The sequence below is a fragment of the Sturnira hondurensis genome, unplaced genomic scaffold, assembly GCF_014824575.4.
Source record: "Sturnira hondurensis isolate 20B ecotype Veracruz unplaced genomic scaffold, ASM1482457v3 Scaffold0018525, whole genome shotgun sequence".
NCBI lineage: Eukaryota > Metazoa > Chordata > Mammalia > Chiroptera > Phyllostomidae > Sturnira > Sturnira hondurensis.
The window spans coordinates 4,200,615-4,225,253 of record NW_028091156.1 but is presented as its reverse complement, the minus strand read 5'-3'; the positions used below and the strand labels follow the sequence as shown (position 1 = coordinate 4,225,253).

Sequence of the window (24,639 nt, the reverse complement as noted above, 5' to 3'; positions counted from 1 at the left end):
AGGTCCAGGGGCTAGGGACAGGTCCTGGGGGATAGGGACAGGTCTGCATGCATGGCCAAGCTCATCAGCCCCCAGTGTCCGAAGACTCCTACGGCTTGCTCTTCTCCAAAGGACAGATAAACAGCAGCAAGCTCCCAGGCCTGCTCCCGACTCAGGGCCCCAGGAAGATGGCAGTGGGGAGCTCCTTGGGACTGGCAGGGAGGGAGGTGGAACAGAAGGACTTAGGAAGCCATGCCCGGGTGTTAGAAGAAGTCTATTATTTGAGGTCTGAGACAGAATGTTATGAGACTGCCCACTGTCCACCTACTATGGTGGTAAGTGAGAAATCATTTTAGAAGCTTAAGGTGCAGGGCCGAGCACCTGCCCTCAGGAGGAGACCGAGAAGAAGCGTCTCCGCCCAGGTGGGCTCAGCTGCCCCTCGCTGCCCCCTCTTCCACTGCAGATGGTTTTGTTGGGGGAAAAAGGATGAGGGGGGCCGGCTGCAGCTGAGGCTCGGGGTCCCCATGCTGCCACCGGCTGCTCCTCCAGCCCAGCCCACGGCACCCCCTTCCCTCCTTTGCCCACAGTTCTGGCAGTACGGCGAGTGGGTGGAGGTGGTGGTGGACGACAGGCTGCCCACCAAGGACGGGGAGCTGCTGTTCGTCCACTCCGCGGAGGGGAGTGAGTTCTGGAGCGCCCTGCTGGAGAAGGCCTACGCCAAGTAAGTGGCCATGCCTTTCCCCGTGAGGGCCCATGCCCCCCCCACTGCCCTAGAACACTGAAAACCATCAGGAACAACCATACTACATGAGCAGGAGGCCTATTCTGTAGAAGAACAACTGTGGCCTGACCTGGGCTCTGATTCAAGGAGATACTGCCTTCCCGGGGGCTGGTCTCTGTGCACTGGCCAGTGGCCTCTATACGTCCTTGGCAGGTCATGTTGCATTTTTGTCAGCTAAATACGGCCCAGCGCTGCCACGGGTGGGCCCAACCATCCATTGCAAGGGTGTGGGAAATTGTGGAAATTGGCCCAGAATAGGTGGTGCCTCTGATTAAAAATGGTTGCTCATAGACTCTTCCCAGCTGTCTTCCACCCACATGGCCCAGAGTCCGACTGTCCAGTGCTCCACACTGCTCACTGTCAATGGGAAGGCCTGTGTCCACTCCCCTCCAGAATGGCCTCCTCCTGGCTGTGCCGCCTGGGCTCTGTCCGTTGAAGTGACCGGCTCTCAGGCATCCGGGGAATCTCTCTTCTCACAGCTGCTGTCAAGGAGGAGGGTCCGGGAGGAGGGTCGGGGTGCACACGCCAGCCATGAGAATCTGGCCCTGAGAGCCGCTTCTAAGTCACGTGCTAGATTGTAGAGTTACAGAAGCCCCAGGGTGCCTGCATGGATGCCTAGGAGCAGTAAGCCCCCCACCCACGCTGCCTGCTGCCCCCGGAAAGTGCCTTCATTATTGAATTGGTGTCTTTGTAAAGCAATAAATGCCAAATAGCTAAGTGGCAGACCTCCCCTTTCCTGTCAAGAAGCAGGAAGGATCAATACAGGAAGTTGGAACAGAGGATCACCCAGGGCCTTCCAGCTCTCAGTTTCTATGAGGTTTTAAGAAACTTTGAAAGGACCAGGGAAATGGGAACAGGGGAGATGGTCTCTGGCCCTCGTGGGCACCCTGGGTTGGAGACAAAGGCCAGGGGAACCTGAGCAGAGGGTCCCTGGAGCGTCCCCCAAGGAGGCATCAAGAAAGGGGCCCGCTGGGAGGTCGTCGCGTCAGCACCAGGGGGCAGCGCGTGTCTTCCCATCCTGCAGGGTCAACGGGTGCTACGAAGCGCTCTCAGGGGGCGCCACCACCGAGGGCTTCGAGGACTTCACGGGCGGCATCGCCGAGTGGTATGAGCTGAGGAAGGCCCCCTCCAACCTGTTCAAGATCATCCAGAAAGCCCTGCAGAGAGGGTCCCTCCTGGGCTGCTCCATTGACGTAGGTCCCGACCCCGAGTCTGGTCCACTGACCCCGAGTCCGGTCCACTGCAGCAGTGGAACCCCGCCACCCCCTTTGCAGCCTTAGCCCACCCCCGTCCACCTGAGGAGCATCCCCTGGACCCCAGGGGTTGCTAGGCAACAGCCAGGCTGTCTGGGGTACAACTGAAGGGATGGTGGTACCTCCAGCCCTGCCCTCTCCAGCCCATTTTCCACCCTCAGCCTCCTGTGAATCACCACCTAGGCCACAGGTCCCCTGCCCTCTGTGGGTCCCAAGGGGACCCCTCCCTGTGCCTAGAGCCTGGTAGCCCTCCCCGGCCCTGCCTCAGGGTTCGTGGCCTGTGGAAAGACCTCACAAGGTGCAGAGGAACCATGTCCGCGTTCTAGCCTTGCTGGCAAACCTCACCAGGAGAAGGGAGTTGGGGCGCTGCCTCTCCTCAAGGAGTCTCCAGGCAAAGACTGGGCGCACCCCCCAAGCCCTGTCCTATCCAGGTCCTGGTCCCTGTAGGACAGAGAAGAGAAGCCTTGGCTCTCAGGGCTCCAATCTCCGTCCAGCACCAGGCAGGGATTCTCAAAGTCCTTCCGAAGGCCATGTTGAGGCACAAGACCCTTCCTGCCCACAGCCCACTTTCAGATTTGCCAAGACACCTCGTGCTGGGTCACCTGATGCTGTCTGGTGACTGTCCAGAGCCCAGGCACTCACCAGCCTGCTCTCCTGGGGGGGGGGCCTAACTCCACCCTCCTCGACCTGCAGAAATCTGTGGATGTGTCACGCACACGCGTTCACGCAGTGCTCCCTCTCCCTAACGGTTGTTGCATTTAGCCTTTGCTCTGGTTGTAAATGCAGTTCAGCATCTCAAAGTGGTAGCAGGAGGTGGTCCAGGTGCGGGAAAGCACAGCTCTGTCCCGCTGGGCCACGCCCTCCAGGCCACGCCCCTGCAATTGTGCGCCCTGCATCCCAGCATCCTAGCCCCTCCAATCCCAGGGAGCGAGGGGGGCGATATGGGGCAGACCAGATGCACCAGCCAGGGCTGATCTTCCCCCGTTTCCAGATCACCAGCATGGCAGACTCAGAGGCCGTCACGTTCCAGAAGCTGGTGAAGGGGCATGCGTACTCCGTCACCGGAGCCGAGGAGGTAACGCCTACAGGGGATTTTCAAGGGTCTTTCTCTGCCTGGGACTGCAGGGTGGGGCCCCCACTTTCCCACAGCTGTTTCTGCAGAGGCCTCACATTCCTGACATTCAGATGGAACTCACTGGGCTGTCCTTTCTGGTTCCTTCCGGAGCTTTGGGCCCGCAGGCGCGTGCTGCCCTCTGGTGGCCGCAGGGTCTGGTGCCAGGCGCCCTGATTTTACTGAGTGTGGAAACTGCCTTACCCTTTGGGCCAGGACGCTTTGCTGCTGTATAGCGTTGTACACTCTCTCCAGTGCTTTCACATTCGGTATCCCGGCAGCATCAGTGCCCCAATTAGTGTTCCAACCTGGCTCTGCCTCTTGCCAGCTGTGCGGCCCCAGCAAGTTACTTTACATTCTGCCCCTTAGTTTCCTCACCTTTAAATTAGAAATGATAATATCCAATGTAAGGTCGCTGTGCTGATTCACATAAAGTGCTCCAACTCTGCCTGGAACATCGTGTCTAAGCACGCAGATGTGCTGGCTGCTGCTATTATGATTACAAATAGTATTCAGCGGCCCAAGTTCACTGTCAATGGCAAAGCCCAAACTCGGCCTCAGGTCTTCCAATGGGCCCAGTGGTTTTCTTTTTCCCTTGATTTTTGTTGCCCGTCCCCTGGACACACATATCTTTTTACTCTGAAAAATTTCAAATCTGTAGGAAAGTGGAGAGAATAGTACAGCACACGTGCAAATGCTGTGTCCCTAGAACCCCCAGTCGGTAACCTTCTGCCCCCTCTGTCTGGTCCCTCTTCCTGTGGGCACTTCCTTCCGGGCCATTTGAATGGAGCTTGCAGACACGACAGCGCTTCCGTTCTCTTAGATAAAAAATCCCGGTATCCTTTTCAGGCCCAATAAGATAAACACTAATTTAATAACATCACCTAATCTGTAGTCCATATTATATTCTCCCCATATTATATTATTAAGTATCTGCTATAGAGCGCCCCCCCCACACACACACACACACAAGACCCAAGACTCGATCAGGAGTCACGCGCTGCGGTTGCTTGTCACTGGTGTTCTCCTGACGGGCGGCAGAGCTTCTCCCAGCCCCTAGAACAAGAGCGTGTCCTATTATAGTTGAACTGTGGCTCAGTGCAGAGTCCAGAATACATGCCTTCGTGCCTCAACCTCACAACAGATGTTGAGGAGCCCAGATTCTCCAAGGGCTGGGTCCTAGGAGCCGTGGAGGTGGACAGTGGTGGGCCTCTGCCTTTTTGTGATGCCTCCTTATACCGGCACTCACCCCCCTACCCCGCTCAGGGAGAAAGAGGCCTTGTGCCCGGAGAACCTCCAGGCCTGGCTTGAGCGCACCCCCTCCCTCCCGCCCCGCAGGTGGAAAGCCGAGGAAGCCTGCAGAAACTGATCCGCATCCGAAACCCCTGGGGAGAGGTGGAATGGACCGGGAAGTGGAGCGACAAGTGAGGAGGGTGCCTCCTGCCAGGAGACCTGGGGGACATGGAGGGAGGGCTCCCTGCACGGTGCCAAGGAATACGCCCCGAGACCACAGGCCACACCGAGGGGGGCCATGGGGCAGGTGGGTCCCCTAAAGCTCTTAGAACCAGCGCATTCCAGCCATCCGGGTGCCGTTCGTGAGGCCCAGGCTCCTGTGATGCTCATTCGTCCGGTCCCCTCCCGCTCCATCTTTCCCTCACTCAAATTCACCTGCTGCTGGGCCTTCAGGGGGAAATAAAACACACCTTCCTTCCCCCAAGCTCTTGTTCTCTTCCAAGGATGTACCAGGGGCGTCCAAACTTTCGGTGTCTCTGGGCCACCCTGGAAGCAGAAGAGTTGTCTTGGGCCACACATTAAATACACCGCGACACGTAATCACAAAAAAAATCTCATCGTGTTTTGAGTAAATGTATGACTTTACACTGGGCCACATTTGTAGCCATCCTGGGACGCCTGTGGCCCGTGGTCTGCAGGTTGGACGTCCCCGTGCCTGCCGCCAGCCTGTCCAGTCCCAGCCACGGTGCCCCTTCGTCTCTCTGTGAGGAGCTGCGTCCGTGTCCTGGACTCGCCCTCGCTGCACCCTTCCGGGGTGACGCATCCTCCCGCCTGCTCCCTTGTACCTCTCAGCCACACGTTGGCTGCGTCACTTCCCTCCTGAGCAGTGTGTCCCTGGCCCGCAGTTTCGGGGCCCCACATCTCTTGCTAACGGCTCTCTGTGGACTTGGTTTCCCAGCTGCCCGAACTGGAACACCGTCGACCCAGAGGAGAAGGAGAGGCTGACCAGACGGCGTGAAGATGGGGAATTCTGGTGAGATGCTCGCACGGAGGCTTCGGGGAAAGAGGTGTCTCCTCCGCCGTCTTTGCTAGAAAAGCAGCGCGAGTATCGTGTCGCGGTCCCAGGGGCGTGGGATCCCGGGTTTGTTGTTACTTTAAATCACTGTAAGACCCCGAACAAAAAATTCTCCAAGCTCGTCCATGCGTCCATCCCCCCCACCCCCCCGCCGTGGGGTTCAGAGCTGAGCAGCCACATGGAGAGGGCTGTGAGGACCCTGCAGGCACACTCAGGTTGCAAGAGGAAATGGGGGAAAGACGGGCGTTTCTCTGGAGGTTCACCCCAACGCCGTGGGACACTGGGCCCTTCCGGAGCGCAGCGGGCCTGCCCGCAGTGGGCCTGCACGCGTGTGTGTCCTGGCCACTGTGTGACCGCCTCCCCCTGGTGACTCCCCATTGACCAGAAGGGCGCCTGGGTGTTGTCTCGTTTCACTCTGAGGCTCCCATTTCTACAGAGGAGATTCAGGGAGATTCAGGGAGTCTTTAAGTAACTTGCTCAGAGTCACCCGGCTAGAAGCAGGCAGCACCAGGACCCGAATGTGTGCCTTCTCACCGCGCATCTGCCGGCCGGCCGGCCCCCAAGGCCCTGTCTCCCGGCTGCTCCTGGCCTTGGGCAAGGTTGTGCCTTCTTGTAACCAGATTGCCTGTGCCCCTCCTCTGCCAGGATGTCTTTCAGCGACTTCCTGAGGCACTATTCCCGCCTGGAGATCTGCAACCTCACCCCCGACACCCTCACCAGCGATGGCTACAAGAAGTGGAAGCTCACGAAGATGGACGGGAACTGGCGGCGAGGCTCCACCGCAGGAGGCTGCAGGAACTACCCGAGTAAGACCACCCAAGGCCAAGGGACCCCTCGCCCACCCTGCCCTGCTGCACTGCACCCCAGCTGGGCAGCACAGAGGGGCAGCTCCAACCCACTGGGCCCTCTGCCTTCCTTCTCCCCACCTCCACAGCCTTTTCTGTTTCCTGCACTCACCTGCCTCCCTCCCCAGGTGGAGCCCAAGCCCTGCTATCTCTATGACCTCCCCTGCAGGCCCCAGGTTCCCTGTACCGTGGCCTTTCCACCAGCCCACGGAGGCAGCGCTCAGTCCCACTTCCTGCCCGGGGGCCTCTTGGTCCACCTGAGCCCCACAGCCCAGCCCTATGGGCCAACCTTGTCCCCTGGGCCTCCGAGCGCCCTGGTGGTTGCCCAGCAACCCTGTCGCCCGGTTCATGCAGTGCGTGCTGGTGGGCCCTGCTAGGTGGAGGTGAGGATTTCTTTCTTCTCTGGCCCAGCCTCCGTGGACTCTACTGGCTCTTCTGCCTTGATGGCCCAGGCCTCCTGAGCCCATGCCCCTCAGAAATTGTCTAATCAGGATGACGTCTGCCAGTTAAGGGGGCACCGTTGGGGGCTAGGAATACACTTGATTCCATTGCATCTTTACAACCAGCTTTGGAGGCAGGCCCTCTGTGGTCTTCTCTGTCTTTAAGATGTGGGTTTGCAGAGGGTGAGTGACTGCCCAGGCTGGCGGGCTGTGGAGTCGGGGTTTTAGGTACTGAGGTGGCAGGTCCTGGTCAGATATTGGTGGTCTGTTACCAACGAGGAAACAGAGGCTCTGAGCGTCACACTGGGCCACGGAGCAAGTGGTCAGCCTGCAGCCTGCTGACCGGTGCCTCTGGCTCCAATGGTTTCAATCCTTCACCTCAACTATGCGGCCACCACGGGGCAGAGCCAGAGGCGCCAGGGAGGCCTGGGCCCCAGACAAAAACGTCTGTCTCTCTTGCCCACTGGATGAAGAATCACAGACCCTCGTAAGGGCCAAGCGGTCTCTATGGCAACTACTCACCTGCACTGCTGTAGCCCGAAGGCAGCCATACTTAAATGATGGGCGTGGCTGTGTTGCAATAAAACTTTATTTACAAAAACGGGCACCAGCAGCCAGCAGAGCCAGCGTGTGCCAAGCCCTGCCCTGCACTAGGTGGCGCCTTCAGTTCCACAATTAGAGTTTTGTTTCATTAGGTGAGGGAAGGCCATCAGCCCCCCTCTCCTTAAACATGAATGTACCCCAGGTCCTTCCTGGAGGTGGGTTTGGAAGTGGGGAGAACAGAGACACCTGGGGGTGGCCAAAGGGACAGGCTGGGAAGATAAGGGACGCAGAACAAGAGGGTGTTCCTGGAGTCTGGGCTGGCTGAGGGGGGGGGGGGGCAGGAGCTCATCCCCGAGTCTCCTCAGCCAGGCCCATGTTGGACATCCGGGGAGGGGAAAGTACCAGGACAGGGGCCGCACCCCATTCTAGGGGGACAGAAATGGTCTCCGAGGGAAGCCAGCCTGGGGTGAGTGAGAGGGCAGCTCCTAACTTAGGCCCCAGGAGACTCAGACAAGTACAGGCTGTTCCCAGCCCACCCACGCCCACCCTGACCAGCTGCTGACCAGTCCCCGCCCCACCCGGATCCTCCTCCCCAGGGTCTGCAGCCTTCTCCCGCCTTCTCCCACCTCTCAGCCCCTCTGTCCCAGAGACAAGGGCAGAGCCCTCCCGACCAGGCCGCCTGCTCAGGTGACTGACCCCAGCCCCCTCCGGCACAGACACTTTCTGGATGAACCCCCAGTACCTGATCAAGCTGGAGGAGGAGGACGAGGACCAGGACGACGGCGAGAGAGGCTGCACCTTCCTGGTGGGCCTCATCCAGAAGCACCGGCGGCGGCAGAGGAAGATGGGCGAGGACATGCACACCATCGGCTTCGGCATCTACGAGGTGGGCAGGGCGGGGTGCGGCCGGCCACCCCTCCTCCTCTGCTCCTCTCAGCCCCTGTGAGGAAGGCCACCCCAGGGGCAGAACCGGAGGTGGGGCTCCAGGCAGGGAGCATGGCCCAGGGAAAGCAAAGCCCCAGGGAGGCCCCGTGCTGGCTCTGTGTCACCGGGGGGCTCCAAGCCCTTGCCTGGACACCCATGTCCCCCTGTCAAATGCCCTCATGTCCCTTCTCATGTACCCCCAGGCCCGGCACTCTGGTCGGCCCGCCAATCCCTAAAAGACAGGCAACTGAAGCTGAGTTTCCTGGTCTCGCACTGGGAAATACTGGGAGGGCGGGAGCTGAGCCAGCAGTCTGGCGGGTCAGAGCGCAGCCAGGCTGTGGGCCTGGCGCTCAGGACAGGGAACCACAGGCCTCCTGGCTGGAGCCTGTTCCTACAAAAACGCAGTCACTACCCAGGCGTCCTTCTTTCTTTCTGCATCACATTAAGGAAGAGCCCGGCTCTGCCACCGTCCACAGGCCACCACCATGGGCCAGCCACCTCTCCCTCTCAGAGGAGACTGACCCACAGACTGGGCTCCCGGACGCCCCTCCCCAACACCACCCTGCAGCACAGAACAGAGACTCTCAGAGCCTGGGGTCTGCAGAAGGAGGGGAGACCAGGAGAACTGCAGGGCAGCTGAAGGGGGCACACTCGGGTGGAACCAGGGGAGTGTATGTGGAGGGGCTCCCAGAGTTCACATGGTCCCATCTCCTCCCAGCTCCTAGGCAACCTGAAAGCAGCCACAGGGGCAGCTGGGGGTAATTACACCGCAGAATTGGCAAATGCTACCCATCAGGGCTGATGCCCTCCCCCAGGGGCCTGTGTCCCAGCTCAGCACTCAGGGGAGAAGCCCCTGGGAGGGCCCCGGTGGTCACTGGTCCCATTTCGGAGATAAAGAAGGGGAGGCCAGGAAGGGGAAACGACTCACCTGAGGACGTGGCCGACAGAACCTTAAACTGAGGCCACTGGCTCCCGGCCCCGAGGGCCCCCACCTGGCCAGGGGGCATGTGTCTCCTGCACCAGGGGCCTGTGTTCCCTGCAGGGAGGCAGGTGTGGGCTTTGCTTTGGCCGCTGGGGGACGTGAGACAACTGCAAAGCTCCGCACCTCAATTTTGCGAACTCTGAACTGGGAATGTGTTTAGGGCTTATCCACATTATTGCTGGGCCATCGGGTTTTCTCTTAAATGCGCAAATGCTTTGGGTTCCTTGGAAAACAATCACTAGGTTGGTTTCGTTGCTATTGCGGAAGCCGCAGAGAAAAGGGTGAGCAGAGGCGGCAGATGCNGGCCACCACCATGGGCCAGCCACCTCTCCCTCTCAGAGGAGACTGACCCACAGACTGGGCCTCTGGACGCCCCTCCCCAACACCACCCTGCAGCACGGAACAAAGACTCTCAGAGCCTGGGGTCTGCAGAAGGAGGGGAGACCAGGAGAACTGCAGGGCAGCTGAAGGGGGTGGAACCAGGGGGGTGTATGTGGAGGGGCTCCCAGAGTTCACATGGTCCCATCTCCTCCCAGCTCCTAGGCAACCTGAAAGCAGCCACAGGGGCAGCTGGGGGTAATTACACCACGGAATTGGCAAATGCTACCCATCAGGGCTGATGCCCTCCCCCAGGGGCCTGTGTCCCAGCTCAGCACTCAGGGGAGAAGCCCCTGGGAGGGCCCCGGGTGGTCACTGGTCCCATTTCGGAGATAAAGAAGGGGAGGCCAGGAAGGGGAAACGACTCACCTGAGGACGTGGCCGACAGAACCTTAAACTGAGGCCACTGGCTCCCGGCCCCGAGGGCCCCCACCTGGCCAGGGGGCATGTGTCTCCTGCACCAGGGGCCTGTGTTCCCTGCAGGGAGGCAGGTGTGGGCTTTGCTTTGGCCGCTGGGGGACGTGAGACAACTGCAAAGCTCCGCACCTCAATTTTGCGAACTCTGAACTGGGAATGTGTTTAGGGCTTATCCACATTATTGCTGGGCCATCGGGTTTTCTCTTAAATGCGCAAATGCTTTGGGTTCCTTGGAAAACAATCACTAGGTTGGTTTCGTTGCTATTGCGGAAGCCGCAGAGAAAAGGGTGAGCAGAGGCGGCAGATGCCCACAGCCGGGGGCATGTCTGCACACGCCTCCCCAGAATCGGAATTGAGCCTGGGCTTCTTTACCTCTGCAGGTTCCGGAGGAGGTACGTCTGGCGTGTGTCACCTGCTGTCCCCGGGGCTGAGGTTCCACAACAAGTAAAAGGCTTAGACTGTGGGCTTGGGGTTTTGTGACACGTAGGCAGGGGCTGGTGACTGGGAAGGGTGAGTCCCTGGACCCTCTAGGTGATGTTGCTCAGGTCCTGAGTCCCACTGGGGCGTGAGCTCAGGGCACGGTGTCAGGGGCTGTCCACACGGGGACTGCTGCCTCCCCGGGGCCTGGCGGAGGCGTGTGTGGGTCAGCTCTGGGTGGACGGTCTGTGGTCCTGGACACAGGTGGCCCTTGGCTGAGCCCTCTAGTGCTCCTGAAACCAGCCTGAAGGGGCAAGCTGAGCCCTGCAGGTGATAAGATGACAAGGGTCCACAGAGCTGGACCCTGCCCCCAGCTCTGCCACTTGAACCAGATTCCTGCCATGTGGACACTACACGTCCCTGGGAGTCCCTTTGAGGAAGGGACATCTCTGCAGAGCTGGCTGAGGGGCAGGTCCCCTGTCACCTGTGCCTCAGGGGGCGTGTGTCACCCTGGCATCCCTGCCGTCAACCTCTCACCGAAGTGAGTGAGCCTGTCTGGACGTGGGTGGAGCCCTTCCCACCCCCCACCTCCCACTTGTGTCTGTTCATCCGTCAGCTGGCCGGACAGACCAACATCCACCTCAGCAAAAACTTCTTCCTGACGCACCGAGCGAGGGAGCGGTCGGACACCTTCATCAACCTGCGGGAGGTTCTCAACCGCTTCAAGCTGCCCCCCGGAGAATACATCGTGGTGCCCTCCACCTTCGAGCCCCACAAGGACGGGGACTTCTGCATGCGGGTCTTCTCCGAGAAGAAGGCTGACTACCAGTAGGTCCTCGCTTCTCCTTCCTCGCCTCCACCCCTTCTCGCTCCGGTCGCTGGCCCCTCCCACACAGGGCTCTGTGCTCTCTGAACATCAGCCTCTTTTCCGATGGTCCCTGCCTGCTCCGAAGGCTTAGTGTACAGCGGTGGTGGAGCACGTGGCAGAATCTGATTGCACCGCACGCTCACGAGGTCATTTTCAGTCTAGTGGCCTGTGCTAGACTCGCTAGGAACCCCGTCCTTCGTTGCAAAGAGCTGGGAAGCCCCAAGCCTGCCATTCTCCTGCTCCCCGGGGTGAGCTCCCTATCCCGATGGGACACCCCCGACCCCGGTCATCCCTCAAAGTCTCTGCCCACCTTGTCCCAGGATATCAACCTCATTCCACATTGTTAGCACCCAGAGGCCCCTTATTCTTTCTTCTTCTTCAGCCAGGACTCTTGGGCCCAGTTTCAGGTCCCAGGGGGCCTGAAGAAGACCCTCCTGAGTTTAAAGACTGTCACTGTGGAGCAGAAGGATCAGCTCTGGACATGCCTGGGATACACTAACCGTGGCCAGAGCCCCAAGCTGATCAGAGCCGGGCCTCCGTGCTGCCTGCCTGCTCCCGCCCTAAGAACCAGGCGGCCGGGTGCATGCACATCGCGGGTTCTCCGTGTTTTGAATAGAGCTAAAAATCAGCTCCTCCAGGCCAGGCGGTGAGGGGGGTTGTCTGGGGTGCCAGCACCCGAGCACAGGGGCTGCTGTGTGCCCTGATGACCGAAAGCCAGTAAACAAACGAACGAACAAACCAACTCTGACTCTCCAAGTTGCCCAGCCAGGATTCCCCCTCCTCCGATCACGTCCGCCCTGATTTCTGCTACATAGGGAACGCGGCAGAAACCGGGGCCGCAGAGAGATGGCTCTGCCCGGCCCACGCTGGGCCGCATGTCACACCTGCTGCCTCTGGGCTGCGATTTCTGCCCCCGGCCCTTCCCACTCATGTCCCTTCTGGTAACACACAGCTTCCTTCTGTTTCCAGAGTCGTCGATGACGAGATCGAGGGCAACCCGGAAGAGGTACTGGGAGCTCCTGACTTCACCCCTTGTCCTGGGCCACCCCTACGCCTGCCCTACAGGGAGCAGAGAAGCAACAGTAACCCCAGGGGTCGGGTGGTGGGTCCCGAGGCTTCATGCACACAGCGGGGAACTAAGGACACAGCCCTGCCCTGGGCCTGCTCGGGCGCCTCCCACTCCAGCTCTGGCCAGTGCTGGCCCTGGGCAGCTCCCTGCCGACTGGGGCAAGTGACCCCATGCGCACAGGTGGGGGGGGGTTGTGTAAGACCGGCTACCAGTGCTGTACTGACCAGTGAGAGGTTCTTGTCACTTCTCTTTCTGCGCCTCGGTCTTCTCTGTAAAATGAAAGCACTGGGTGACCAGATGTCCGAGGTCACCCGGGAGTTGTGATTCAGTGATAAACCCTGAAGATCTGTGATGGACAGAACTCAGGAATTTCAGACGAGGCCCAGTCACCCCGAGTCCAAAGTGGAGGGAGGAGTTACTACAGAGAGAGGAGAGGGCTCTTCCCACCGTCCTGGGACCGGGAGGGGAGCATGTGGCCATCACTGACTCCTCGGTCACTGAAGCTCTGTCCTCGTCCTTGTCCGCACTGAGAGACCGCACAGTTCCAAAGGGCTTTGGGGGCTGTGCTCACCAGCCACTGTCCAGATCCTTCCGGAACATTCCAGCCAGTCTTACACTTCCAAATCCCCACTAGAGTAGTCAGTCCATAAAAGGGCCTTTGGACTGAATGTTGGGGAAGCCACCTACCTGAGAAATTAGAATAGAACTCCTCCCGTAGTTTATGCTCCCTCTCACGGGCTGTAACTGGAGGGAGCTTTCGGTGCCTCTGCCCATCCTTTCTCTGAAGACCAGCAACCTTACGATTCAGGCCCGAGAGTGAGGGCGGGAGGGGACCGGGATGGGGGGGGCAGCGCTGCCCCAGAAGACACACTTGGCTGTCACCTGCTCTGACCCACTGTCTCACACTTCCGTGTCGCCTTCCAGATTGAGGTCGATGAGGACAGCATCGATGACGGGTTCAGGAGGCTGTTTGCCCAGCTGGCCGGAGAGGTAGGTGGTCCCCAGGTCCCTCTGTTACGTGCTCTGGTTGACACAGAGGGTCCTCCGAGAGACTTCAGTTGAAAGGGGAGGGGAAACAGACCAAGCCGAAGCCCAGAGTCGCTGCAAATGGGACTGAGACCCTGTGCGCATCCCTTGCCCGCGCCCTCCTGAGACGGCTGCCAGCCAAGGCCCTTCCGTGCTCACAGTCAGCGTGAGACTGTCACTCCTGCCTTGGGATTCTGGGCCACACGCCATGGCTCTTTTTGTTTTCCCTCTTCCACCCCCACTGACACATGAAACTGGGCCCCTTTGATTTTCACAAAAAGAATTGGGGAGATGGAAAGGTTTTCAATGTCAAGAATGCAAGCAACTTACAGCGGTGCCTTCAACTTCCCTGTTCTTAAAAAAAAAAAATCCCTGGGCCATGTAGGCCTCAGTTGGCTACAGAGTTATCCATCATTTTTCTTCCTCCAATTCCAAGAAAAAGCCAACTTTGGTCTGGTCTTAAACGATGGGGCTTGTACCTCATCACTCGACGTATGAAACTGAGTCCAGGCTCCTGGACAGCTTCCGAGGAGCCTTGGTGTCAGCAGCCGTGGAGAAAGAGCTGGGCCGCTCTCTGAGGTTGCGGGTTCTAACCAGCCCTGCAGGAAACCAGATCTGCATTCGGGTGGGGGGCGAGGAAGGCAGGCTGATGGGAGGAAAGATATGCGCAAACCAATTCGAGACCACAAACGTGGGCAGAGGGAAGAATGTGTCCTTTACAGTCTGTCCTGCAAAGGGCCAGTGAATGAATTCGACCTGGATTGCGTTGTGCGTTAAGACACTGTATCTAGGTCACCAGGTCGGGGGACAGCAGCAGTGTCTCCTGGGGGCTTGTTAGAAATGTGTACACGCAGACCCCAGCCCAGACCTGCGCAACGTCAGCCCGGACTAGGCCAGAGCGCACAGCCGGCACACGTTTTCGACTCGGTGAATCACGCCACTCCAAGCAGGCCAATAATGATGCTCTGGTTGCTTGCCCACAGGATGCAGAGATCTCCGCCTTTGAGCTGCAGACAATCCTGAGACGGGTCCTCGCCAAGCGTAAGTGTCCCCTCCTTGCCAGTCCCTCATCCCGCTCCTTCCCCTGTGGCCAGGAGGGAGCGTGGGGCCCCTTCTCCTGCTGCGTCTCAGCTGCTGTGGCTGAACTGTCACACCCTACTGCCACGTGGATGCCACCCACCATGGCCACCTCCTCCACCACCACAGAAATGGATGACGGGGGCTCCACGTCCTTGTCAGGAGAACAGAGGTTCGCAGGGTCTAAAGATCAAAGTCGCACCCGGGTTTCTGCTGCTTACTAGACTCTGATCTTACCAGACTCCACTCTTACTAGAACCTTCCGGACTCTTCTTTCATTGTCTGCAGGACAGTCATGTGACGATTGTAGTTAGCTCTAAGAATGGTTGAACTCTTAAATGAGGTAACATGGAGACGTGGCCCAGCACAAAGCCCGCACCCCAGAAATGGTGGCTGTTAATGATGAGTCACTGGTGAGAAAAGGCTGAGTCAGCCCAGATAAGGGAAGCTGGGAAGCAGCCCCACATCCCAGCGTCCCAGGGTCCCCTGGCTGCATTTAGGAGGCAATCACCAACCAAGTCACGGCCTCCCTCAGTAATTAGCCAGAATGAAAAAAAGAAATGGGCCATTTTATGCTCAAACCAAGGGGATGTCATTGAAAAGCCTCATCTCCCCAATGCGTGTTTATGGGCCTAACCCGACCCATTCTTCACTGGGGAGAAATGTGCCTTCGCTGGAGCCAATAGGCCAGGCGAGTGACAAGACCCCAGAAAGGGTGGCACTGGGCCCAGGAGGCGGGGCTTCCACGAAGAATGGACAAAGCTGGACAGAGACCTGGGGAGGGGCGGGAGAGCACAGCCTTTCAGCGGGGGATCATTTGTAGAGCTGGAAGTATCAAAGGATCGATTGTTCGCCCTCGCTCTTGGTGAGCGCCAGGGAGAGGGACACAGCCCCTCCCCCCACCGCCACCCGATGCATTTTTGCCCCTGAAATGATCACAAGAGCCGCGCTGCCTTTGACAAGACAGCAGTCCACTGCACAGGGAGTCGGGAGTGACCGGCCTGGAGCAGAAGCCGGCGTGTGTTGTCCTGCCCTGGGCATCGGCCCTGTGTGTGGATCATTCTAGAAGTCTCCTGGACTTCACAGACACCTCTGGACTAACCCCCTGGTAGAGCCACAGGGGAGTCCAGGGCCAGCTGGGTCTCCCAGACACGTGAACATGAACCACATGACCATGCACCTCGCAGAACCGTGACGACCGGTTTCTGCCAGGCCACCACCAAACAATGGCTGTCTTAGAGCTCCCGTGAGTCACAGTGCTCCCGGCAGGGGGTCGGCAGGGCCAGTCGCAGGCAGGGCTTCCCCAGGGCAGGCCCTGGTCCTGGCCCTCCCTCCCCCAGCAGGGCGTGAGACAAGGAGGTGGTGTATACCCCCGAGGCCGCCAGGCACAAGTGAGGTCATGAGCTCTTCAGAGGTGCGGCCTGCAGGAGCCCGAGTGGACTGGAGCCTCATTGTTTGCCCACAGATGGAGGGTGGAGGATGGGGGGAGTCAGGCCACACTCGGATTCAGCGGCTCCTCGCCTCCAAGCTTGGTACCCTCCGTCCCCAGCGGCCTGCAGACTCCGGCTTCTGCCCATGGGCCCCACACACAGCCTCGCGCCCATACCCAAGCAGGGGTCTGGGCCCGGACTGGCAGCTCGGAGACGGTGTAGGTTACAACCTCCACCAGGACATGGCAGGAAGGGTGGCTTCCCATGAGGGCTGTGGGAACCAGAGTCCCAGTGTGACAAGGGTCTCACACCACCCCCTGCTTAACACTGAGAGGCCAGAACTCGCCTGGTAGAGAACAGACTCCAGAAGGCCCCAGGCCCCTCCGCCACTCGCTCACTCAGCCGGGGACACAGAGGCTCCGAAAGCACCTGCAGACAGATGACATGAGGAAGCCCCTTCTCCTCCCAGGTCCCCCACTTTCCGTCTCCCTGCCTGACGACCTCGGGCGGTTTTGCACCTGGGGGCGCCTACTCAGCCATTTATCATTTTTACTTATTTTAAAAGCCCTTCTGAGAGCTCGGTTTGCCCAGGGCGGATACGCAGAGAACTCAGGCCAATGTGCTCCTTCTGCCCTGTCCCAACATGGCAGCCGGCAGCCGGTGTGGCTACTTCACGTATCATTTAAGTGGCTATAGAATCAAAAGGTACACGCACAGAACCCCGCCGTCTTCGTACAAACCCCCCAGGAGGTTTTCCTGTCACACGTGCCTTGTCTTCTAGGCCAAGATATCAAGTCAGACGGCTTCAGCATCGAGACCTGCAAGATCATGGTCGACATGCTAGACGTATCCTTGCACTTGCCGCTGAGCACACGGGCAGGGGGGTTGGCATTTCACCTGTAGAGGTTCCAGCGCTTGGCCCTCCAGAAAAGCCGGTGGTAATGTGGGTGCAGGACTGTGGTCACCCGAGATCGTGTGTGGCTTCAGATGAGGGACAGCGACCTGCCTCATGCCCCGGCTACCTCCGCAGGCTCATGGGGCAGGCGAGCCTGTGTCCCCAGGCTCTTAGAAATATGCCAAAAACACTCCCAGAATCGGCAAGCCACTAGAAGCCACCTGACAGCTCCTTTTTAGCAGGATCTGGGGCCCCCAGGGCACCCCGGACCCATCAGCAAGCAGGGTCAAGGGGAGCCAGCAGGCGTCTGGGGCCCCTTCCACCAGCCCTAAGGAAAGGACCCTTCCACAAGAGCCCCCGGTGGTTCCAGAATGTCCAGCAGCCCGGGGCCTGCAAGCACTCAGAATCCGGGGGCTTTCCTTAACCGCGGGCAGTCTGACGGGAGCGGTAAGCTGGGCCTGAAGGAGTTCTATGTTCTTTGGACGAAGATTCAACAGTACCAAGTAAGAACCCAGGAGGGCCCGAGGCGGGGGCGGGGGATCTGCGGGGTGGCTGAGCCATGCCTGGACCCACAGGCACAGTGACCCCTCAGGGGGGTTGGGAGTGTTTCCAAGGGGCTGGGGACGCGGCCCACCAGGGAGTCAGAATGGGCGCAGACAGAGCCGGGCAGAGGCCCAGAGGACAAAACGAGGGCTGGGCAAGTTAAGTGGTCAGCTCCCATCTTCTCGCCATTGACCAGAATGGGGTCACCCAAAAGTCTCCATCGGAAGGCTGTGTAGCCTCTCGCACTTTGGGTTTTTAACAGTTCAAGTATGAAATTACATAAGGCCATCACATGGGCCCCTGGTAGTTGGCTAGGCGATTTGACGGGCAAACTTGGAAACCAGCTCCCACTGACAGGCAGAGCACCGTTAGCTATGGGAGGCAGAAAGATGGCGGCCCTTCCAAGGCCAAAGCAGGGCCATGGAGCTGGAGCGATGCCATCCCCACTCAGCACACGGCGCGCAGGTGGCCTGCCGCCTGCCTGGGGTCGTGGTTCTCATAACTGTTTGCATGGTCCAGAAAATTTACCGGGAAATCGACGTGGACAAGTCTGGGACCATGAACTCCTACGAGATGCGAAAAGCGTTAGAAGAAGCAGGTAAGGTTTCATGGCCACGAGGCATCCTTTTGTCCGCTTTGTGGACTGTGTGACACGTGCAGTTCAGGCCAAGGTCAGTAAGTAGGTGCTGCTTTAGCACGAAGACACCCTTTCCATTCCCCCATTAGAGGGGTCTGGCCCCCCTTTCGAGACCAGTTGGCAAAATACGAGGAGTCCAGGATGCCGTCTCGAATCTAAATTTCCTTCCAAGCAGCAGGTCCAGCAGGCAAAGCCGGTTCTCAGCAGCCCCCCAGCTCCCCCTTTCGGGGACAGGGCTGGTGAAGCAGAAATGGGATGTCTCCGCTTCCCTCTTAGGGCAAGGTCCCTGGCAGATGTGATATCAATAAAAGGGACATGAGCCTGTGGGGAGACCGGCAGGAGGGGAGAAGCTGGGTTGGGGGGACAGATAGGACAACACGAGGTTGTCCGCTGCAGTAGCTGGGATGTAGCGCAATAGCGAAGACCCCAAATAACTGGCTTCAACAAGATCCATCTGTTTATCACGTAACAATCCAAGCTCAAGAAGTTCAAGGCCAGGCCCTGGCTGGCGTAGCTCAGTGGACTGAGCGCGGGCCTGCGAACCAAAGGATCGAGGTTCGATTCCCAGTCAGGGTACATGCCTGGGTTGCAGGCCAGTTCCCAGCAGGGGAATCATGGAAGGCAACCATACATTGATATTTCTCTCCCTCTCTCCTTCTCTTCCCCTCTGAAGATAAATAAATAAAAATCTTTAAAAAAAAAAAAAAAAGAAGTTCAAGGCCAGGATGGTGCCGCCTGCTGGCAGGGATCCAGCTTCTTCTGTCATGTTCTGTCACCAGGCCTTAGAATGTTGCCATTATCCGTGGGACCCAGGATGGGCTCACTGAAGGAGGAAGGAAAGACGGGCTCCTTGCCTTTAAGGGCACATGTCGCTCTGCACACGGGTGGCTGCAAGGGATGCTGGGAAATGCAGCCTTGCCTCTAGGCAACCGAGACCCATGAAAAATTCTCTTACCAGAGGAAAAGAGGGAAGTGATATTAGTTTACTGTGAACAGTTTCTGCCGCACACTTCCAAGAAGACTCTAGTCTCCGAGATGATTCAGGGCAAAACAAACAGGGGCAGAAGTAGGGTCCACGACCTAAAGCAGAGTGACCGTGGCAATGGGGACAGACAGGCAACGTCTTCTATGTTGGTCAGGAAGGGGCCCGGCAGGGTGAAGGGGAACCATTCAGAGACAATGGCAGGAGGCCCTGGCTCTGCACGACCAATCCAGCCTCCCGGGAGGGCAGCCAGGGGACCGAAGCAAGTCCAATGGTGATGTGAACCGCCATTTCGGTTCCATCGCCCGGGACCGAGCCCCACAGAGCAGGCTCAGCCTCAGTGATCCGTGTGCTCCTTCCTTTAACCGCAGGCTTCAAGCTGCCCTGCCAGCTCCACCAAGTCATCGTCGCTCGCTTCGCAGACGACGACCTCATCATCGATTTTGATAATTTTGTCCGGTGTTTGGTTCGACTAGAAACACTCTTCAGTAAGTGGCTGGCTGGGGGTTCAGCTGAGTCAGTTCTCTTGGTGTTAAAGCAGCCTGCCTTCCACGGGGGTGAGATCCGCAGACCGGAGGAGACACGTCTGTCCGGCTGAGCATGGAAACCCTTTGATTTGGGGAGGGAAGGAAGAAATGATAGCTGTGGCATTCAATGAGTCGGCTGCCGGATGGGGGAGCGAGACCGTGGGACCTCGGCTGCAGCTCGCTCACTCGTGACAGCCTGCTTTTGCTCCCCCACAGGGATATTTAAGCAGCTGGACCCCGAGAACACTGGAACCATAACACTCGACCTTATCTCTGTAAGTCGGCAGCCTACACCTCCCGCCTCACCTCACTCGGGTGACAGAGAGCTGTGGTTTATTGACATACTCTCTCAACACTCTTCCGGTCTGCTGGGGATAAGCCTGTACATGGGTCTAGGATCCGCAATGCATTGTTACTTGCAGTCTTTTCCCAGCTACCTAGTGATGCTGGAGGCCAAGAAAACACCTGGCCCCTCCTCCCGGGAGCTCTGCCGTGAGTGTAGCACAGGTTAAAAGAAGAGGGGGGCCGCGGGGTCCCTCTTAGAAACAGCATTGCTCATTAGCAAGCATGGGAGAAGGTGCTTACGGCAGGAAGCGCTTTGGATGCAATTCCAAGTGGGTGTGGGGAAGATCTGGCGCCCTTAGAACAGAGCAACTTAAAATCGTTTCTGAGGAAATTACTTTCCTCCCCTTCTTCGCCCTTTTAAGTAAAACTAACAGCAGTAAATAAGCTTGCCGTATAGAATTACGGTGCTCAGGGGTCTAGAACGTCAGCAACGCCCACCGCGGAAACGCGCATCAACGCAAATGAGGTTGGGACGCCAATTTAAAAACAGCACAGGACGTTCTCGTGTCGTCCCGATGACAGAAAGTTCTGGCACATCAAAGAAAGAAGCCAGCTGGGTTACGCTTTCATCACCATTGGGTTTCAGACCCCGTTCCCTCTGTCCTCGGGGGAGCTGGGCCTGGGCACCGCAGGCTGCAGAGGGCTGGGTCAGAGGGCAGTGCTGGGGCCGGGGGACGGGACAGGGTGACAAAGTCCCCATGTACCAGAAAGGAGCAAAGTGGTTAGAAGGCAACTCTTTTCCTTGAACTTTGAACTCTAGAGAAAGCCAGCAACTAAATAGCTAATTTCCTCTATTATGCATTTTAAGTACCTTCAGCCAACGGAAAGCGTACTTTAGCTGGTGACAAGTAACACGAACTTGCTAAAAACGACATAGCCTAGGAGCCAGCCCTACCCTGACATTGCCATCTCAAGTAAAGGCAGGACACCTGCGACATCAACGGGCCATCTGGGAAGTTCTGGGAACTCTAGCCCCTTTATCATTCTTGCTGGAAGCCCTGTTCCTCCCCAGCGCCCACTGGTCCACCCACTCAGGCCGGCCAGCCTAGGCCATCTGCCCCATTTCCAGGGAGAAAGGCCTTCGCCCCTGGCTCTCCCTCCGAGCCTGAGCCTCCCTTTCACAGGCCCCCAGAGGTCCCCACACTCGGGTCTTTCCTAATGAGAAAGCCACACCCTCCGTTTGCTGTGATTTTCAGCCGTGGCTGCAGGGGCATTGCCTGGCCAACTTTGCCTATTGCCCTATTGTCTGGGCCGATCCCAGGGCAGTTTGGTCAGACCTGGTTCAAAGGTCCCAGATCACTGCAGTAAGGAACCGAGGTTGAAAACCACTAGTTTAGGGGGTGTCCACCTCCCCCCAAACTCACCGCCGGTGTGACACAGCAGAGAGAGAAATGATAACCCAGATGCTGACTCAGGGTCAGGTGCCTCCATCAACCCCATAATCCAGTCCATGACCACGTGGTTCAAACAGAAGCCCCTTACTCACCTGAAAAAAACTAGACTCTAGAAGTCAGAGAGGAAAGAGGGGAGTTAGCGCACTGATGGCTTCAGCCTTGCTTGGCCTTTCTGGAACAGTCGTGTACGGGTACTTAAATAGCCTTTAACTTTACAAGTAGCCACTGAACTCACTTGTTTTCTTCCTCGCAGTGGCTGTGCTTTTCGGTACTTTGAAGTCATGACTCACCTGCCTGGACCCTCTCAGGAAAGAAAATCAGCCACGGACGAAGCTTCCACAGAGAGAGTTTTTATCTGGACCTTGATGATGGGAACATTTACTGAAACCAATGATTTGTAGCTGAAAATCATGATACCATTTGAGATAGTAAAAGATTTGCATATTCATTAGACTAAATGTGAGTCGCTTAACCCTCAACAAGCTCAAAGAAAGCATAAAATCTGTAAATAGTATACACTTTTTACTTTTGCACACGGTCCTGTTTAGAGCAATATTGAATCAGGAAAACAATGCAGGGAGGTATTTAACAGCTGAGCAAACATTCGGTCGATCTCAAAGGACATGAGGTCCTTTGCTGGGAATATGGAAAGCAAGGTCAAGTTGAACAACGCAGCTGTGACGTTTACCAAACAGCAGCTCAGGGTTCATCATTTCCCTGGTGTAAAATCAAAAACAGGATGGTCACGAAGTGATCTTGTCAAGGTGTCTGAAGAAGCCAGATGAGAGCGGTCGCCTCTGTCACCCAAGGTAAACAAGGGACAGGTTTTAGAGGGTACCGACTGGGTAAGAGCGAATCTTCTGAAATCTGAGTGTCCTGTATACTGAAGGGACTCTGTTCCTGGTCAGCGGAAGCTGCACACGGGACCAGGTGCCCCACTTGCAAACCAGCCGTGAGGACGACAGACCGAGCCACTGGCCGCCCACCCCAGCACCCCCCAAACTTGGCCACCTGTAGCCTTTGTGCATGGAGTTGCAGGGACAGGCACAGTATCTGTAGAAACGACACAAGCTTGTTTCTTGGCTTTACCTTGGGAAAACGCTAACCTTATAAAACTGTTGCCTTGTTGCCTTACCTTCTGACAAATGTACTGTTAAATAAAGAGTTGCCTGGGCAGCCCATGCGGTGTGCTGTCCTTGGAGGGGCGCTCACTGGGCATCCCCCGCCCTACAGCGTTTCCGCTCTCGAGGCGTGACACCCCTGAACTCCCGTACTGGGAAGAAGAGGTGTCTGACCTGTCACATCCATGTGGAACTGTGCATTTTTTAAAAATCCAATTCAGAAGCTCTCACAATGGGCCTTAAAGTAGGGCTGCTCTCATGTCTCCTGCTTCTTGGCCTGACCTTGGTGCAGGCATTTTATCAGCACCTCCTGCCGCTTGAACCTCAATTTGGTTGGCTCCCGCTGGTGTGGGGACAGGAGAGCAGAGCAGACAGGCAGACACGTCACTGGTCTGCTGTCCGTGATCCTGCAGGACCACGGAAACGGCAAGGATGCAAGATGACCGGAAATAGGTCAAGCCCAGCCTCACGTTTCAGGAAAAGGTAGGAAGGTGGGTTTCCCAAAATTCACCTCCAATGAGTATAAGTTTTTCTGGTCTGTGCATGGTGTTCAAGGACCCAGGGAAGACTGTGTGCATGACTGAATATGAAAGAGACTGTGAATGTGAAGGTTCAGTAATCCCCCGGCGGACATGGTCCTCTCCATCCGGCAGCTCCGTGTTGGGCTGGAGTCAGGCGTTCAAGTGACTAAGGATTGAAAGTGCACAAGGGGAGTGTGTCTGGGGGACCAGGGAGTGGAGCATGGGGACTAACATGGTTGGAAAAATCAGACAAAACGAAAACAAAGAAATATGCCCAAGTGTAATGGTGGTGTCACACACACACACACACACACACACTTTATAGCCCTTTTTTGGTACTTTTAAATATCTCTACAAGGAGCTTTGAAATAATACTCTGATAATAAGTGGGAAACCAATGATATTCAAACTTTAGGGCTAAAGAAATACAAGGGAGATGATGTATTACTGTAATTTTCCTATCTTCCCTTTCCTAATGTGTGGTCTTGAACGTACCACCAAATGCACTCACACGCAGCACCCCGCACGGCCTCCCTCAGCTGCGTGACTGGCACAGGGGTGATGGGACTCAAGCCCATTTCAGATCAGGAAGACGAGGCCTGGTGGTGGGATGAGGGCCCCGGGCCAGGCCATGCGACAGGTCCGCACGGCCGCCAGCCCAGGACAGGAACCACATGGCATCAGCCTCCCGTTGCTATGGGAACAGGTGAGCACAGACCGGAGGCTAAGACAGGCCCACTCTCTCACAGTTCTGTGGGTGAGTCCAATGCAGGTCTCACTTGGCCCACTCGCTCCTCACAGGAGACTCAAGGAGGAGGTCTCCAGGCCCACTCGGGTCGGCCGAGGCCCCCGATTTCTTGCTGGCTGTCACTGGGGGATGTGGTCAGTGTCCCCATTCAGTGGGTCATGAGCCTGTTCATCTTCACAGCCGGCGATGGCAGGCAGAATCCTCTGCACACTTCAGGTGTCCCCACCTGCCACTCTGCCTCACTCCTGCTCAGGCAGGCTTGTGGGATGGCCCGGCCCCCTGCCTCATGTGGGACATTCTCCCTGTTTTAAGGCCCGTGGATTAGTAAGTGTAACTGTATCTGAAAAGCCCCTCACACAGTACTTAGTGTGGGATGGAAAAACCGGATGGATGGTCTCAGCCAGCTTGGGCCACTATCACAAAATGCCGCTGATTTGATGGCATTAAGCAGCGGACATTTATTTCTCACAGCTCTACAGGCTGAAGTCCGAGATCGAGTGCGGCAGGTGACTGTGTGTTGGGTGAGGACGCTTCTCCTGGCCGCAGACGCCACCCTCACAGGGAAGGAGAGGGGTAGCTCTGACCCTGCCTCTTACACGGACCCCTCCGTGGTCCCCACCCATGACCCATGCAAACCTACCCACCAAAGGCCACACCTCCAAATGCAAGGGCACTAGGGGTTAGGCTTCCACGCAGATTTTACGTGGACACAAGTAGTCTGTAGCCCCCGTGGATAGGAATGTGGGTGGGGGTAGGGGAGGATTAGAATCCTGTCCACATGCATGTCCCCTGACATTTCCTCGTTCGCGTTGTCACTATTGCCCGGTCACGCTGAAAACCACAGGGCCTTTCTCTGCCTTTCTTGCTGAATTTAGCTTAAAAACGTGCAAGGAAACGGGACCGCTGGTTCTTTTCATTTGTATCTTCGATTAAACAACATAGTTCCACTAAGCAGAACGGGCCCCAAAACCAGTCACGAACTTGGTGACCTAACAAAGCAACGTGGAGCCTTTGTCTGTGTCCATGTCCATCCCCGACTCAACATGTGTAACTCTGTGAAGCAACGTAAAACAAGGGC

General features: G+C 57.4%; 1 protein-coding gene across 1 annotated transcript in view; it reads left to right on the top strand.

Annotated features, from left to right (window-relative positions):
• CAPN2 (calpain 2) overlaps positions 1 to 22,352 on the top strand; it is a 44,334-nt gene extending 21,982 nt beyond the window's left edge. Inside the window, exons 4-21 of the mRNA XM_037069347.1 lie at positions 567 to 700; positions 1,785 to 1,953; positions 3,005 to 3,088; positions 4,463 to 4,548; positions 5,316 to 5,390; positions 6,078 to 6,238; positions 7,977 to 8,146; positions 10,342 to 10,353; positions 10,995 to 11,206; positions 12,216 to 12,252; positions 13,240 to 13,305; positions 14,325 to 14,382; positions 16,630 to 16,694; positions 17,178 to 17,246; positions 17,806 to 17,884; positions 19,277 to 19,393; positions 19,649 to 19,707; positions 21,425 to 22,352. Coding sequence (XP_036925242.1) covers positions 567 to 700; positions 1,785 to 1,953; positions 3,005 to 3,088; positions 4,463 to 4,548; positions 5,316 to 5,390; positions 6,078 to 6,238; positions 7,977 to 8,146; positions 10,342 to 10,353; positions 10,995 to 11,206; positions 12,216 to 12,252; positions 13,240 to 13,305; positions 14,325 to 14,382; positions 16,630 to 16,694; positions 17,178 to 17,246; positions 17,806 to 17,884; positions 19,277 to 19,393; positions 19,649 to 19,707; positions 21,425 to 21,448 — 1,677 coding nt within the window. The 3' untranslated portion in view covers positions 21,449 to 22,352. The remainder of the gene's footprint in view (positions 1 to 566; positions 701 to 1,784; positions 1,954 to 3,004; positions 3,089 to 4,462; positions 4,549 to 5,315; positions 5,391 to 6,077; positions 6,239 to 7,976; positions 8,147 to 10,341; positions 10,354 to 10,994; positions 11,207 to 12,215; positions 12,253 to 13,239; positions 13,306 to 14,324; positions 14,383 to 16,629; positions 16,695 to 17,177; positions 17,247 to 17,805; positions 17,885 to 19,276; positions 19,394 to 19,648; positions 19,708 to 21,424) is intronic.
• The last annotated feature ends 2,287 nt before the right edge of the window (positions 22,353 to 24,639 follow it).